General features: G+C 42.4%; 1 protein-coding gene across 7 annotated transcripts in view; it reads left to right on the top strand.

Moving 5' to 3' along the window:
• kifc3 (kinesin family member C3) overlaps positions 1 to 16,179 on the top strand; it is a 53,868-nt gene that overhangs the window by 33,888 nt on the left and 3,801 nt on the right. For 4 of the 7 annotated variants that reach the window (XM_061052915.1, XM_061052593.1, XM_061052823.1 and 1 more), the window contains 21 exons: positions 597 to 739; positions 1,427 to 1,462; positions 1,731 to 1,881; positions 2,210 to 2,298; positions 2,828 to 2,893; positions 3,480 to 3,629; positions 4,199 to 4,480; positions 4,585 to 4,758; positions 5,142 to 5,228; positions 7,369 to 7,516; positions 7,596 to 7,726; positions 9,145 to 9,256; positions 9,519 to 9,700; positions 10,474 to 10,578; positions 10,687 to 10,817; positions 12,193 to 12,316; positions 12,747 to 12,876; positions 13,761 to 13,990; positions 14,113 to 14,265; positions 14,645 to 14,774; positions 16,068 to 16,114. In XM_061052915.1, coding sequence (XP_060908898.1) covers positions 597 to 739; positions 1,427 to 1,462; positions 1,731 to 1,881; positions 2,210 to 2,298; positions 2,828 to 2,893; positions 3,480 to 3,629; positions 4,199 to 4,480; positions 4,585 to 4,758; positions 5,142 to 5,228; positions 7,369 to 7,516; positions 7,596 to 7,726; positions 9,145 to 9,256; positions 9,519 to 9,700; positions 10,474 to 10,578; positions 10,687 to 10,817; positions 12,193 to 12,316; positions 12,747 to 12,876; positions 13,761 to 13,990; positions 14,113 to 14,265; positions 14,645 to 14,774; positions 16,068 to 16,114 — 2,801 coding nt within the window. The remainder of the gene's footprint in view (positions 1 to 596; positions 740 to 1,426; positions 1,463 to 1,730; positions 1,882 to 2,209; positions 2,299 to 2,827; positions 2,894 to 3,479; positions 3,630 to 4,198; positions 4,481 to 4,584; positions 4,759 to 5,141; positions 5,229 to 7,368; positions 7,517 to 7,595; positions 7,727 to 9,144; positions 9,257 to 9,518; positions 9,701 to 10,473; positions 10,579 to 10,686; positions 10,818 to 12,192; positions 12,317 to 12,746; positions 12,877 to 13,760; positions 13,991 to 14,112; positions 14,266 to 14,644; positions 14,775 to 16,067; positions 16,115 to 16,179) is intronic. The other 3 variants (XM_061052747.1, XM_061052678.1, XM_061052898.1) reach the window with 3 other exon arrangements.

Here is a 16,179-nt window from a genome sequence, read left to right as displayed (position 1 = left end):
CCCTTGTTCTCCTGAGGGACTTAGACTTTTCCCGTGTGCACACAAACAGGGGAAGGTATGTGGAGTTCTTACTCAAGAAGGTTTCAACATTGAGCTGCAGGAGTGTGAGCAGAAACCTGCACTTAGTGCTTCATGTTTACTCTGCAAAGGTGTGAGTGTGTGCTGAGGTAGTGTTCACCCTTCAGTTCAGACGTTGAGTCATTAAACTTTTATTTACATTTACATGAAAACTAGGGCCCGACTGATATGGGATTTTTGGGGCCGATATCGACACTGATATATATGATGATATCTTTTTTTAGATCTGTCTTCGACCTGAACAGATAGATACATTTATTGCATTGATTCCTCAAATGCAGTGTCCACACATGCTTCCCCCCCATCCAGTGGGATGAACAGTCTCTGATCAGGCGCGGTCTCAAAAGAAAAGCCCGCCAGTGAAACATCAAAATGTAACTGTTCACGTTTTAATCAAAGTTATTTTGGTCATTTACTTCATAGAAGAGATGTTTAGCTGTTCTACTAAAACGGCTTTATAACCTCAAGAAGAAATAAAATGAAGACAAACTGTTTTTGTCCCTCCTGTGTGTCCGTAGCGAGCTCAGTGGACTTCCTGATGAGTGATGGTGAAGACGACGGCTCCTTCCTGTCTCTGCCAACCGCCGCCTTCTCACAGCGCCCCTCTCTGACCACAGAGCTGAACGAAACAAACGCACCCAGCCAGCAGCTGCTCATACAGGTGTGACACAGAAAGACGCCGTGTCTGTGAGAGAGAGAGTGTGTGTGTGTTTGTGTTTGTGTGTGTGTTTGAAATCTGTGCAGTGAGAGTGACAACGACAGCGCTGAGTCATCGCTGACCTCAGCACAAACTCTATCTCTGTCTACACCTCGGAGGAGACGTCCTGTCGACCCGCTCATCACATCTCTGACATCATTGTTGATCCAGTCTGATGTTTTTGTCACTCTGCATGATGCTTCTCACACACAGACACACACACACACACACACACACACACACACACACACACACACAAACGCTGCATCTGCTTAGCTCACACCAAAATTGAAGGGAACATTTTTGCTGAATTCAGCTCAAATTAAATCCTCCTGAAGATGTCGGTTGGTGTTGAACTTCAGGTTTCATAATACCATTTGGTTTCAGAAAGAGGAATAAAGCTGATATTTAGCTGACAAATGACGTTAATAGATCGGTACACTGACTTGCATACTTGCCTGGACTAATTTATGTACTTTAAGCTTGTATGTGTATGTGATGATGATGATATCTGCATTGGAAAAAACGTTGAATATTTTGCATGTGACTTTGTGCTGATGTTTTATTGTCTGTCTTGTCTCAGCCTCTCTGTTCTCACCTCTCCTCTCATGCTGTGCTGTCCTTCATTTTCCACGCTGTTCATGTCTGCAGAATGTCACCTGGTCCTACTTGTGGACACCTGCTAACGTAAAGAACCTTCATTGACCTTCTCATGTCTCATAGTTTCTGTTTTGACTAAGAACTGCTTTTCTTTTCCCTCCTCTTCATATTAACCTTTAGCTTCCTCGTTGTTCTATCCCTTCCTGCATGCTTTCACTGCCTGACGGCTGTGTTAGAGCTGTAGATGTGTAAAAGACAAATCTCAGTTTCTGCAGCTTTCTCTCCTTTGAATCAGCTCAAGATGACTACAGGGTTATGCTAACTCTATCAATATGTGACCTGTGTGTGGGTTCAGACTCTACAGGACAAAGTGAGCGAGTTTCAGGCTCGTCTTCGCTCTGAAGAAGTCACCCGTCACCTGCTGCTCCAGCAGCTGCAGCAGCAGAGCGTCTACGAGAAGACGGGCGTCGGTGTCGGAGGAGTTCAGACGTCTGCAGTGCCCAACGGTGAGAAACCCAGCTGTTTCCATCCAGCTGTGGCGCCAGTCTTTAACAGGCTGCATGTTCTGAAATGGTCCAGTAGCGTCCATTAGAGTCAAAACTCCAGGAAATACAGTTCTGTATATCAAGTGAAACCAACAACACTCATTCTGCATAACACTGAGCTCCTACAAATACTGTAGGTTTTTTTAATCCTCTTCTTCACCACCTCTTTGGTGCGTCTCTGTGTGTCTCTCCTTCTAAGCCTTTTAGAGTCTTCTGATATATTCTTCATTAACATTTCTAAAATGTCCTTGTCCTTATTCTTGTCATTAATCATGTGTGTTGTTCACAGGTGTGCGGGTGTTGCAGCCAGGTGAGCAGCCTTCAGATCGTCTCAGCTGTCCAGAAGAAGAGCAGCTCGTTACTCGGCTGCGCACACAGGTACGTAACATGCATGCACCAGTACCTCCAACCTCACTCAGTGTCTTTGCACCACATCTCTCAGTTTGTCAAACGTCAGAGGCCGCAGTCGTCTGTATTCAAACACTCAGCTTTGACAAACTTTCCCTGACGTGCATAATCACACGTTAGCCGTCATCTGTCAGTCTGATCTGCATGTGTCAGCATCACCTGTGAAACCACTTTGACAGATTTATTATACCATTCAAACTGATCCTTCAGGCTGAGCTGCTGCCGTCCTTCAGGTCTGATGTCATGTTTTTCTGCAGAGTTGAAGGAGAAGATCTGTGTTGAATGGCTGCTTCCTACCACATTAAATCCTACATGTACATTAGATTAGTAAAAAAACAGCAAATCCCACCCAGTAGGATCAGTAAATGTATTTGTTTCTTAACCTATTTGTAGATATTTGGATTTTTTTTCCACCTGGTTAAACAAATGGAATTCCAAAAATAAGAAAAACGTGTTCAGTGAGTCATTCTTTTTTTTTATGTGTTGTGTTTTTTTCCAGGTGGTGGAGCTGGAGAAGAAGCTGTTGGATCAGACTCAGGAGGTGGAGAGACTCCGCTCTGAACTGGTGAGAATCTGCTGGATCACATTCCTGAGGAACCCTGGGAAAAACCACAAACACACACACACACACACTTAAGAACACATACCTGTGTTTAGGTGTGTGAGAGAGGTGACACAGAGGAGCAGAGATAAAGTATCACTAAGACAAATATTCTACATAATACCAGACAGGTTATCGCTCTGTTGTGTAACCTTGGTGTAAAATGTATTGACTCGGGCTGTCAGCGTTAACACATTAATTTCTCATGAAGTCTCATAAATCACCTGCTGTTTTGTCCCTTTAGGCGTGCCGTAGGTAAGCCACTGCAGCTTCTCCCTGTAGTCATGGTGATAGAAAAGAACACCAGTGCACCTTTGAATGACTCCTTGATGGGTCAAAACGAATATCCACCATATGACATCAAACATTTGACTTCATTAACGTTCTCTTTAACTACTTTCAATCCCTAATAAGTTCCTTTTTCTGTTTTAAGATAAGGCGATTCATCACAATTATTTTTACCTATCCTTTGAAAGCCCTGTTGTTTACCTTTTACGTTTTAATTTTTCAGTATTCAATTTAAAATGGCATGCCTCATTGTGTCCTGTAGGGGGCGACAGACCTGGAGAAGCAGCTGGAGCTGCTGGTGGTGGAGAACCAGCGTCTGAAGCAGGAGCTGAAGTCATGCAAGAGCTCCGAGCTGCTGAACCTCGACGCTGCTGCAGAGACCTGCAGTTGCAGCCACTGCCCTCACAGTCAGGTATATATACATACAGACAGGTACATGAACACAGACAGGTACATGAACACCCCACCAGGTACATGAATACACCACCAGGTACATGAACACAACACCAGGTACATGAATACACCACCAGGTATATATACATACAGACAGGTACATGAACACACCACCAGGTACATGAACACACCATCAGGTACATGAACACACCATCAGGTATATATACATACTGACAGGTACATGAACACACCACCAGGTACATGAACACACCATCAGGTACATGAACACACCATCAGGTATATATACATACTGACAGGTACATGAGCACACCACCAGGTACATGAACACACCACCAGGTACATGAACACACCACCAGGTACATGAACACACCATCAGGTACATGAACACAGCAACCTGAAGGTTCCCACATTATATGTTTAAACTTTAAAGATTGGTGCATGTGAGCTTATTTGGAACATGCTGTAAGTCAAGGCCAAAATAAATCTGACATTTTGCTAATCAGTGAATCTTTTAAAGCCAAAGTTCAAAATACTCAATTAGAATGAAACCTAACTTGTGTGGTGCAGGATGCAGAGTCTCTGCGGAGGGAGGTGTCTCGGTGGGAGGGCCAGGCCCGGCACAGGGAGCGGCGGCTGGCTGAGCTCGAGCGAGAGCTGCTGGAGAAAACCTCCAGAGTGGAGAGTCTCCGCCGGCAGCTGGACGAGTCGACCCGGCAGCTGGAGGACAGCAGGAGGCAGCTGGAGGAGTCGAGGAGGAGGCAGGGCGAGGCCGAGCATAAACTCACCCTCCGGCTGCAGGAGTGCGAGGACCAGCTGGCCAGGCAGGCAGCGTCGCCCCCTAGAGTCAAGGTGAGGAGGAGCTGGTCACAGAAACGATTTAATAACCGGATTGATCTACAATCTGACTGAAGTCGAATATGACGTCTAATTAGTGTGTATTTTGTTTTTTTCAGTATGTCACTCAGACGGTGGAGGTGGAGTCGGCCGACTCTCAGAAATCTCTGGCTGAGCTGCAGGTGAAGAACGCCGGCCTGCAGGAGCAGCTGTCTGTGCAGAGGCAGCTGCTGAGGGAGCTGGAGACACAGCTGCACGAGTCCCAGAGGAGCTGCGCTCAGCTCAGGACGCAGGTAACGCCAACACCGACGATTGTCTGCTCCAGCAGGTAGTTTGCTGCTGTGTCTGCCTCCTACACATCCGTCTGTTGACCTTTCTGCTCTCTGTGTGGAGATTGTCTGTCTACTGTCTGTGTCTGCTGCTCTGACTGCTAATGCGTCTCTGTGTGCTAAGATCCATTTTCATTGAAACGTATTATATTCATGTTAACTGTCCCTTTGATCCTGTAATAGTTCTGTTGTTTTATTCAAACCTCAGGTGTGTTGAAGCAGCCGATGAGGTTTAAAGTGAGGATGTTAGATGGTGTCAGTGACACTTAGGTTAGTTTTAAACCCCCCACCCACCCCCCTCCACCTCCTCCGTTAACCTTCTTCTCTCTGCACGCATGCTGCTGCAGCTGCTCACCGATCAAAGCCGTCTGTGCGGCCTCCTGTCCAAGGCCTTCGGCAGGCGAAACAGCGAGTTGGTTCGCAGGTTGTCCAAGGTTGGCGCAGCACTCCCCCCTCCCTCTTCTTTACGTCACTGAAATTCAAAGATTTCCCAGTCAGAGTGAAACCTCTCTGCTGACCGAGAGTTCAGGCTCCAAAGCTGCCGAATAAAACCGCAAATACCTCCTAAAACTCCTTAAGAGCTAAATCTAGTTACGTAAGAAGACCTTGATTGAATACGAGGGAGTGAGTATAACTTCAGGCCGGGGTCAGGGGGTTGAGTCGGGAAAAGACAAAAAAAATAAAAAGTTGATCCTGGAAAACATTTTTAATAGGCTGTTTTGTAGCCCTGAGAAGCGTCTGCAGGTAAAGCCTGAGAGGAACGACATAGGACAGAAAAATCTCAAAATGCTCCAGAGAAAGAGAGAAAGGTCGGCACACTGTTCAGCTCCCAATGAGCTACTTTATTTCAAACAGGGCTACCATTCTTCAGATCAGTGTGGCTCATTGGGAGCTGAACAGTGTGCCGACCTTTCTCTCTTTTTTTCTTCTGCAGAGGAAACTTTTGTTTTGTCCTGCCCCTGTATGCATTTTGATTCCGCAAACTAGTTGTTCTCTTTATCAAATGATCCAGAGAGACTACAAAGAAATTTTAAATAAAACAATTAAAGAACAGTTTTAAAAAAAATCCCAAATGTTCTGAATCAAGTGAGGCACCTTTTTACAGGATTAACTTTATGATGTCGGCACCAGGTGATGTGGTTTTACTGGGACCTTTGGACCCTGTGAGACTCTGTCAGATCTCCCAGTCTGTGATGTGAACCCAGTTTAAAAAAAACAACCTCCCAGTGCACCCAGCTGTGTCCCTTAACACCATTAAGGAAACCTTGTGCTCCTGTGTGACCTGCTTACCTGTGTGTGGTGGTACCAGCTGGTGTTTTGTGGCTACAGCTCATGATGAGTTAGTGATGTAGATCAGAGGTTCCCGGTTGGATCAGGTTGGGAGCTTCTGATGTAGATGTTTCCTCAGGTTCTAGGCTGGATGTGTAGTCCTCCTTCTAAATAACTAATGAGTGTTTTGTAGTTTTTAGTAGAGATTAATAAGAACATGGCACATCAGAACATTAGTGAAGTTTTAGGTTTAGTAAAAATACACGAGATACAAACTTCTCTTAATGTTCTGATGTTTCATCTCTGAGATTAAATTCATGTTTTATCAGGAGTTTCTCGTTTGCTGCTGCTTAGCTCGAGTCGTTTCTTTATGTGAATCAGTTAACACTCCAAAATCACAAAAGAAGCACGGACAGGGGGGATGTCAGTAGCCTAGTGGATAGTGTGCAAGGCCCATTTACGGAGGCTGTAGTCCTCTAAGCGGGCGGCCCAGGTTCAAATCCAGCCTGTGGCTCCTTTCCTGCATTTCATTCCCCGCTCTCTCTCTCTCCCTGATTCCTAACTCTATCCACTGTCCTGTCTCTAGAATAAAGGCATAAAAAATAAATCTTTAAAATAAATATATAATAATAACAATGGACGAGCGATCTGATCTTGACCAGCAGCTCCTTTACTGCAGGGTAGACTTCCTGTTTTTGACTCTGGTGGCTTTGAAGATAGCAATGAAAAGGCGGATTTATGGTTTAAATAAAAAAAAATAAAAAAATAAAAACACCATCTTATCCTTGAAAAAAGTATATTGCTGCTCACACTAAGAATAACAATCTGAGCCTGTGAGCAGCAAAAACAAGAACTTTATAAAAATGGGAAATTTCTGTTTTTCAAGCTCTACAAAACATTCTGTAACTTTTTATTAAATAAGACGACAATAATGTAAAAATATCTCCTGTTGGGACGCTGATAGCCTAGTGGTTATTTCATGCGCCTCATGAACAGAGGCTGTAGTCCTCATCACAGGGGTTGCAGGTTTGAATACGACCTCTGCTCTTTACTGCCTGTCATCCCTCCACTCTCTCTCCTCCCAACATTTCCTATCTCTCTTCAGCTTTCCTATCCACTAAAGGCAAAAACACCCCCAAAAACGACTTTAAAAAGTATCCCCTGTTAGTGTGTTATCACAGTGGATCTGATCAGTAAACTCTAGACTCTAACATCTGAAGTGTAGATCTGGATCTCTAGTCCAGGTTGCAGCCGGTCTCTGTTCGAGTTCTTCCTCTCTGATCGTGTCTTTCTGCTCCCCTTCAGATCCTGGTCTATGAGGGAGAGATGGAGCGAGCTCAGGGTCAGCTGGAGGCCGAGATGCAGAACCTGGAGGAGGAGAAGAACCGCGTGATCGAGGAGGCGTTCATCAGAGCCGAGAGCGAGATGAAGGCGGTCCACGAGAACCTGGCAGGTCAGACGCTTGTTTGCTTTCTGGTGACTTCTGTCAGAGAGTGTTTGACTCTGCTGAATGTTTGTGTTTGTTGTTTCAGGAGTGCGTATGAACCTGCTGAGCCTGCAGCCGGCCCTCAGGACTCTCACCTCCGACTACAACTGTCTGAAGAGGCAGGTGCAGGACTTCCCCTTCATGCTGGACAAAGCGATCACAGAGGCCAAGCGAGAGGTGAGTGAGCGTGCTCAGAAGACTTTGATGAATAAATGACTCCCTGAGCTAAAGTACATGTCCCAAGAAAAACCAGATCCAATGTGTGACTCTCTTTCCCAGAAGTCACCTGCTGCAGAGTCTGAGTCCAAACTCAAAAATACAAACAAACAAACAGTTATCTTCTGACAAAAACAAACAACCTGTCTCTAAAAGAAATGCTTCTTGATAGCTTGCTGAGTTAATAGTTATCTGATTGTGTCTCAGTGTGGATTTTTAAGTTTCAGGTTTACAAACAGAGATAATTCTGTTGCATGCACAGCTGTAATGGTCTGCTGTCAGCGTCTGTGTAATTGTAGTTGAATGTATTATTGAGATATTAAGAAAGAGAGAGATAAATAACTTACAATTCAGACTGGTTCTGGTAGAAGTAGGGATGCTTATTGGGTCGATAAAAGTATCCAATCCACATTTATGTAAAAAGCACATTTTAAAAACAGTTTAGGTTGACCAAAGAGCTGCACAGTTCAAATATGAAACACAATCTAACACAGACCAATGGAAAAAGAGCAGGACACAAAACAATAAAAAGTCTTCAGACACATGGGTAAAGATAAAAAACAACTCTCAGCTGAGGCATAAAGTTGAGTTTTAAGGATAAGTTTAAAAACAGGCAGTGTGGAGGCAGACTGTTCAGATCTCTGCTGCTGCTCAAACAACTCAGTCGCCGCCGAGTTTTCAACCTCGACCTTGTGACAGTCAGAAGCAAATGATCGGTGAAAATGAACGTCGGTGATGACAGATTGGGATTTAAAATGTCAGAGAGATAAGAAGGAGCCAGCATGTCTAAAGATTGATATCACTTCTATAATCCTAAACTGCACAGGGAGCCGCTGAAGTGAAAACAAGATGTGCTCATGTTTGACAGTTAAGACGAGCTGCAACGTTCTGAGTGTTGATTTAAAGCATTCCTGAAGATATGACATGCTGGTAGATGTCGATTTGGGTTCATGACTCTTTGATATTATTAACCTGTCTGAGGATCTAATCCCATTAATGACATGCCCTGATACCAATGTTGTGTATGCACGGTCAAAAAAATGCTGCATAAAAATAAACATGACTTCTTTTATATGAAACAGTTTTCTTATTTGACCTAGAGGACGTGTACATTTAAAAACTGAATTAATTGTCTGCATCACTGTGAGTTTAAATTTCACTGTGGAAAACAATGTGAATATGCAAAATGTGTGGAAAAATATCAACACATCAGAAATAAAGTCTAATATTGTGCATCTCTTGATATTAGATTTTATGAAAGGAAAAAAAATGTCTTGGAGAATGGACAAGATTTATTTAGTTTTAACTTAATTTTAGGTCTTTATTAAGATGAATCCTTTATCATAGATCATATTTCTGTTTGTGTGTGTGTGTGTCAGATCTGTCAGGTGATCAGTGAGGTGAGCAGCACTAACCAGGAGCTTCTGCGTAAATACAAGCGAGAGATGAACCTGAGGAAGAAGTGTCACAACGAGCTGGTGCGACTCAAAGGTCTGAAATACATTCATCTCTTTTTATCTGATGTTTCCAAACCAGTTCTCGTTTGTTCACACGCTCTCTGTGGTGTTCTTAGAGCCAGGTTTGGATCATTCATTCCTTCGATCCACACACTTCAGTGTTAGTTTATTTTCCACTTTGAAGCGCTGCATGCTGTCTCCTTCTCCACACCAGATAAACGGAGGTTGTGAAAGTCAAAATTAGCCTAACAAACGTAACTCTAGAAAACCATTAAAACCAGTTCTGTGTCCCTCAGGTAACATCCGTGTTTTCTGCCGTGTCCGGCCGGTCAGTCAGGAGGAGCAGGACTCCGCCGACTCCAAAACAATGCTGAGTTTCGACTCTGAAGACGACGCCATCCTCTACCTCTCCAACAAGGGCAAAACCATGACATTCGAGCTGGACAAAGTCTTCTCTCCTCAGGCCACTCAGGAAGAGGTGGGAACAGAAAACACAAGAAAGATAAAAACTGTGCAGACAGTTGTCCTCTTTTAGTTTTTCTTCATACCTGCATCACTTAATCACACCCAGCTTGCTGTGTTTTTTATTGAACTTAGAAAAGCTATGCATTTGATTTACAGCTCACTGAATGTGTTCTTAATCGATGATGGCTTGTTATGGCAGCCTGGAAAAGAAGGACAGAAGCAACACTTGGCTTCATTTTGAGAGTGAATTAAGGAAACAAAAACTTAAAAAACAGCAACAGATGCGTGTCAGTGCACATAATGTAACACAAACTTGCAGGAGATGATGTAAGTTTGTCGTGTAATCTGTGGTGAGAGAGTTTTATTCAAAGTGATGAGTATAAGGCTGTCAGGATGTTGAATAATCGTATTGAACGAGAATGGAAAAGAAAATAGAAATGAAATGAAACTCAAAGTAACGTGGTGTATGTATCATACCTTGATCATCCTCTCCTGATTTTACTTGAATCCTAATTTATTTTTAAGATAGTTTTTCTTTCCCTTCTGCCTGACACTGAGTTGATACATTTTCTCCAAGCTGGTGTTTTTATTTAATTTGTTTTAGTTTTAGTTTGTTTTTTTGCTTCCCTTACGAGGCAGGAATTATTTGTATGCGCGCACCGTATGAAAATATAATGTAATGACTCGTAGCTTTGTTTGTTTTTGTTCCTGTCACCAGCTCATACTTGGAGTTTTAAATATCTTTAAAGGGACTAAATCTTCTGTGTCCTCTGATTGGTCCTTCAGGTGTTTCAAGAGGTCCAGTCTCTAGTCACTTCCTGTATCGACGGCTTCAACGTCTGCATCTTCGCCTACGGACAGACCGGTTCGGGGAAAACGTACACCATGGAGGTGACAATAAAACAACTTTAACGCGTTTCCACAACGCTGCTCTGGTTTAGTGTCCATAGTCTCCTATCCCTCGTTCAATATAACGATTATTCATATTTGTGTTTCCAGGGCGTGTTGAACGACCCCGGCATCAACCAGCGTGCGCTCCGCCTCCTCTTCTCTGAGGTGACGGAGAAAGCTCCAGACTGGGACTACAAGATCACCGTCAGCATGGTGGAGATCTACAACGAGACGCTGCGGTGAGACCGACACACACACACACAGATGATCCTGGTTGTCATGGTGATCAGAGGAGGAGTCCTCATGACTGCAGGGATGTTAGTCAGTTTAAACTCGGAGTTTGGACGAAAAGGTTAAAAATCTGAACTTTAGATAAAAGTGATTTAAATTAAGACAAAAAAAATCCATCTGTGGTTTGACCTTTTCACACCGGAGAGCTTCCATGAAAAGATTCATGAACTACTGTAGATCCCCAAAATGAATTATTTATCATGATTGATTTTAATATTAGCATAGCATGCTAATGTTTACACAAAACAACCTAAAATGGCACGCTAAAAAGTTAGAGCTACATGTTAATTTCTGGCATGTAAAAAGGTTAAAAAGTGGGATATCTTTGGTTCGGCAGCATCAATTTATCATTTTTCTTAGTTGTTGCAGGAGTGTGATAATAAACCTGTGAGGAGATCATAAGCACTAATGATGGTTTGAAAATGTTTGCATGACATTGTAAGTAAAGGTGAGCCTCATCAATGTAACCTTGGCAGATACAGTAAATGCAGAGTCCTGAAAGACCTTCATACAGAGGGCATGACATCATCAGGTCAAAATCCCCCCGTTAGCCCCCTCCAGTGGTAAAGATAGAAGACGAGTTAAATTCTGTATTTTCATGAATGCCTCCCTCGTGTGTAGTGAACATCACGTCCCGATGCCATGAGGACACTTGAGAAACACTGTGCCAGGTTTCCTGCAGTTTCTGAGAAGTTATATAAAGAGGATCATATTAAATGCCATCTGTTTATCTCCGCTGGTCCAGCTGTTGTGTAACAGAACATCTGTGCGCTGGAGGGACAGTTTTTGGCGAAAAGGTTCAGAATTCAGAGAACGTGTATCGGATTAAACACTCAGATTATCAGACAGATCAGGACAGTTTAAAGCAGTTTATTTTTATACAGAAAGTTTTTTTTTTTTAAATCAGCAAATGTGGAAAATTAATCTCACTGCTTCAGCTCCTGCTGAGTATCATCATTTACTGAGATATCAACCATCACTGGGAACAGGTTACACTAAAGTTAGCTTCACAGGATGTTTTAAAGTGCTGTTTCTGTCTTGAAACAGTGTAAAATCTCCATGTTATACACTGACTATGATATGTGCTAACGAACCAGGGCTAAAGCTGACAGAATCACGGTTAAAGCGACCTGCATGAGGCTAAAATAAACAGAGCCAGGTTAAAACACTGACATACCTGCTGTCACACATTCCTATGCTGTAATATCACTGCGTGAGGGGAGGGGCTTAGTTAACTATCGCTCTCTCTAGTTTGTGTTGTGATGTGTTCTGTGAGCCCTGAGTCGTAGTCTGCAGGTTGTAAACACATCTGTTGTTAATCAGGAACCTGCTGGGAGAGAATCCCACCGACAAGCTGGACATTAAGATGAACCCTGACGGCAGCGGACAGCTCTACGTCCCCGGACTGACTGAGTTCGTTGTGCAGAGTCCGGAGGACATCAATAAGGTGAGGATTTCCTGCTGCATTCATTTATTTACAGATAATAACCTCTTCCTGGCCTATAAACCCTGAAATATCAGAAAAGAAGGTCCTAGATGTTTGTCAATCTCCTGTTTTTCTTAAGATTTTGAGGGAATCAGCTGAAACAATAAGTGGATGAAATAATGGCTTGTGTTTCTTATGTGACTATTTGCTGGCTTTGTTTTCCTTAAATGAGAAAACTGGAAATCTTTGAACCTTTTGGTTAAAAAAGAAAATAATTATAATAAATAAATAATTATAATAAATAAAAATGATGGATTAACGTTTCAGATGTCATGATGATGTAAATAATAGTTTGTTACAGCTCAACAGAAAGTATTTAAATGAAAACAAATGGTACTCTACATTGACCTCTGATTTTGATCGTGTGTTTTTGTGTGTAACCTGCCCTCAGGTGTTTGAGTTGGGTCATATGAACAGAGCAACAGCGTGCACCAACCTAAACGAGCACAGCTCTCGCTCTCACGCTCTGCTCATCATCACCGTGTCTGGATTCAATGCTTCGACTGGAAACCGCACACAAGGTACCAACAACAAATGTATTTCGATGATTTGTGGTTCAGATATTCATGGTCAACATTTGAATGTGCACACTACTTTGGTTCTTGACAAATGACCTGCAAAACTAATTACATTTTATCACAGTGCCATCACAAGCTACTCTAACCATGGTAAAATTATATCGGCTACACTAAAGCAATTTATCACTGTTATTGTTAGCCTGTATGCATGATAGTAGCTTTAAACTATGAATATTGGCATACAACATTGTATCATCTGCATAGAGGAGTATTTCACATACAACATAGTATCATCTGCATAGAGGAGTATTTCACATACAACATAGTATCATCTGCATAGAGGAGTATTACACATACAACATTGTATTATCTGCATAGAGGAGTATTTTAAATACAACATTGTATCATCTGCATAGAGGAGTATTTCACATACAACATTGTATTATCTGCATAAAGGAGTATTTCACAAACAAGATTGTATCAATTGTGTGGCGGAATCATCAAAAATAAGATTGCATTATCTTCATTGAATAGACGTTTGCATAAAAGGATACATTTTAACTATGTATGAGTGATAAAATGTTTACAATATAAATTGTCAATAAGGGTTTTTTTGCAGGGTGCATAAGTGTAATTATAATTCTGTGTAGAGTATCAGGACCCAGCGCAGACACTTTTGGTACTTCCTCATTGCCAGAAATCAACTTCCTTTATTAAACATAAATGATGTGATGTTAAACATTAAACCACTGCAAATCACTATCTTCAAAACTAAGACCTTGATATGAGTTCAATGCAAAAATTGTGTAACCCTGACTCAGGTATTTTGACCTTACCTAAGTCTCAGAGGACTCAGTACTGAGGTTTTTGGTCTCTTTTGGTTGCAGGTAAGTTGAACCTGGTGGACCTGGCAGGCTCAGAGAGGATCGCTAAATCAGGGGCGGAGGGCAGTCGCCTCAGAGAAGCCCAGTGCATCAACAAATCTCTGTCGGCCCTTGGTGATGTCATCAACGCGCTGCGGGGCAAACACTCCCATGTCCCGTTTAGAAACTCCCGCCTCACCTACCTGCTGCAAGACTCTCTGAACGGAGACAGCAAGACCCTCATGATGGTGCAGGTGAGACCAGATCAGACATTATTAATGACTCTGATTTTTTCAATGTTAGCTTAAACAAACAACAAGAACAGACTTTTGATCAAACATGAAATAATGTAAAATAATACTTGTGTTGTGTTCAGGTGTCTCCCCTTCCTAACAACATGAGCGAGTCGGTCTGCTCGCTCAAGTTTGCTCAGCGTGTTCGAAGCGTCGAGTTGAGTCTCTCCTCCTCGTTCTCTAGAAGACACGAGAACTCGTCCACTTCGTCCTCGCCAACACACGATAGCGTCGAGGTAACACACACACACACACACACACACACACACACACACACACACACACACACACACACACAGCACAGTCACTGAAGCATGAGTCCGCTACATCATTAGTCTTTCATAAACTGTTTATTTTTTATTTTGATTAGAATATGAAATAGTGATATTACATTATAATGAAATTAACAAAAAAAAGTATACCATACACAAGTATCACGTCTAATTTAAACTATGTACAATAAAGTTTCATTTATTTATATTATTGTATTATATTCAAATAAAGTTTGAAATTGTACAGAAACTCACATCCAACACTAAAAACAGAAATGTAACGAGACTTTAACCTTTCGTGTCAGTGATCTCTAAGACTTTTCAAAATGTGTCCTCTGCTCAGCTGGACTCCCCCCCGGTGACCCCCGTCCCCCTCCCCATCTCTCGCGCAAGCAGCGCGGGCTCCACCCTCTCCTCCGCCTCCAGAACTCCCAGTATATCCCGGAGGAGGTCCCAGTCCCAGCTCTCCACAGGTATATACAGTATGATTTATTTTATCTGATGTGTTTTATCATAATCCTGAAATACCCTCAAAATGAACAAGAATATAGTTATGAAGCTTTAATTCACTAAAATAATTTATAACATAATCATGCACAACATATACAGATATGATGCCTTCAGGGGCCTCCAGTAAACTGCATAGAGAAGCAGGTTGTAGTATGATATTAGAGAACAACATTTCTGATCTCCCTTTTTAATTAACTGTTACAAACAAACTCCATGTTTACCTCAGTGTGTGTGAGTGTGTGTTTGTGTTTGTGTGTGTAATACTGATCTTTTCCAGCAGCCTTGACTCCATCAACAGAGACATCTCATCTTTCTCGAGTTAACGATCACTGTTTTGACTCTCAGAGTTTCTCTGCCTCCTCTCCTCTTCGCTGGTTTTAGTTTTAAACTCCCGTTAACGCTCTGGGTTTGTAAAGCGACACACCTGCAGGACTACAGAGTTAGTTATGGTGTGTGGACTGTAGCTTGACTAGTTTCATTTTAGGTGATTACACATGGAACAGCAACTTATAACTGTTTCTGTTATCTCACCCACATAAGACGAAGAACACCAGAATATGTGTGACTACATTGGCCAAACAATTGTTTACATTAACTATTATTTAACTGTTTTATGTCTTTTAAATATTACTGAACAGATCCCCTCAGAACGACACATTTGTTAAAGATTAAGACGCATTTCTTAAAAGTAATAGATCTTATATATCTTTAGAGCAGTGGTTCTCAACATGTCTAGCCTCTGGACCCACCACCAACTCCTCCATGAAAAATCTCGACCCTAATTTTAATTTCTGACATTTTTCAAGCAGTCAGATTCATTTAATGAAAGATGGTGCCGTTTGGACCTCAGGCATTCAGAAACATGTGACAGAACTAAAATACAGAACAGGAAAACCTGTTGAAAAAGCACTTCTGGAATTTTTGACACCATTTTTTTTCCAGGTACAACATTGCAGCGTGTTCTGCTGCTGCTGGCTCAAGGGATTTTCTCGAAGAGATTTCAGCACTGTTGAGCCATTTTTGTATTTTGACAGCAAATGTTTGTAAAATTAGGATGCAAAAACACCCAAATTCCACTGGAGACAAACCAACAGCATTCTGGGAAATGTAGGAAACAAGTAGCTGACACTAAAGCAGACAAATTCAAGCTCCTGAAAATCACACGTGTGAACTATGAGAGTGAGGCAGGACTTTTTACAGACCTTCTTCTTCCTCTTCTGTCTCCTCATTCTGTGATCTCATTGGTTGGTTTACAGACAGACAGGTAGACAGAGCCAGCCCATTGGTTGGGGACGGTGGGCAGGTAGGTTGGGGGAGTATGCTGATTGGTGGATAGCTTGGCATGGAAGCGCTCAGCATGGCATGGTG

The sequence above is a fragment of the Labrus mixtus genome, chromosome 1 (genome assembly GCF_963584025.1).
Source record: "Labrus mixtus chromosome 1, fLabMix1.1, whole genome shotgun sequence".
Taxonomy (NCBI): domain Eukaryota; kingdom Metazoa; phylum Chordata; class Actinopteri; order Labriformes; family Labridae; genus Labrus; species Labrus mixtus.
The sequence above is the reverse complement of the archived record's forward strand: the minus strand, read 5'-3'. Positions and strand labels throughout refer to the sequence as shown.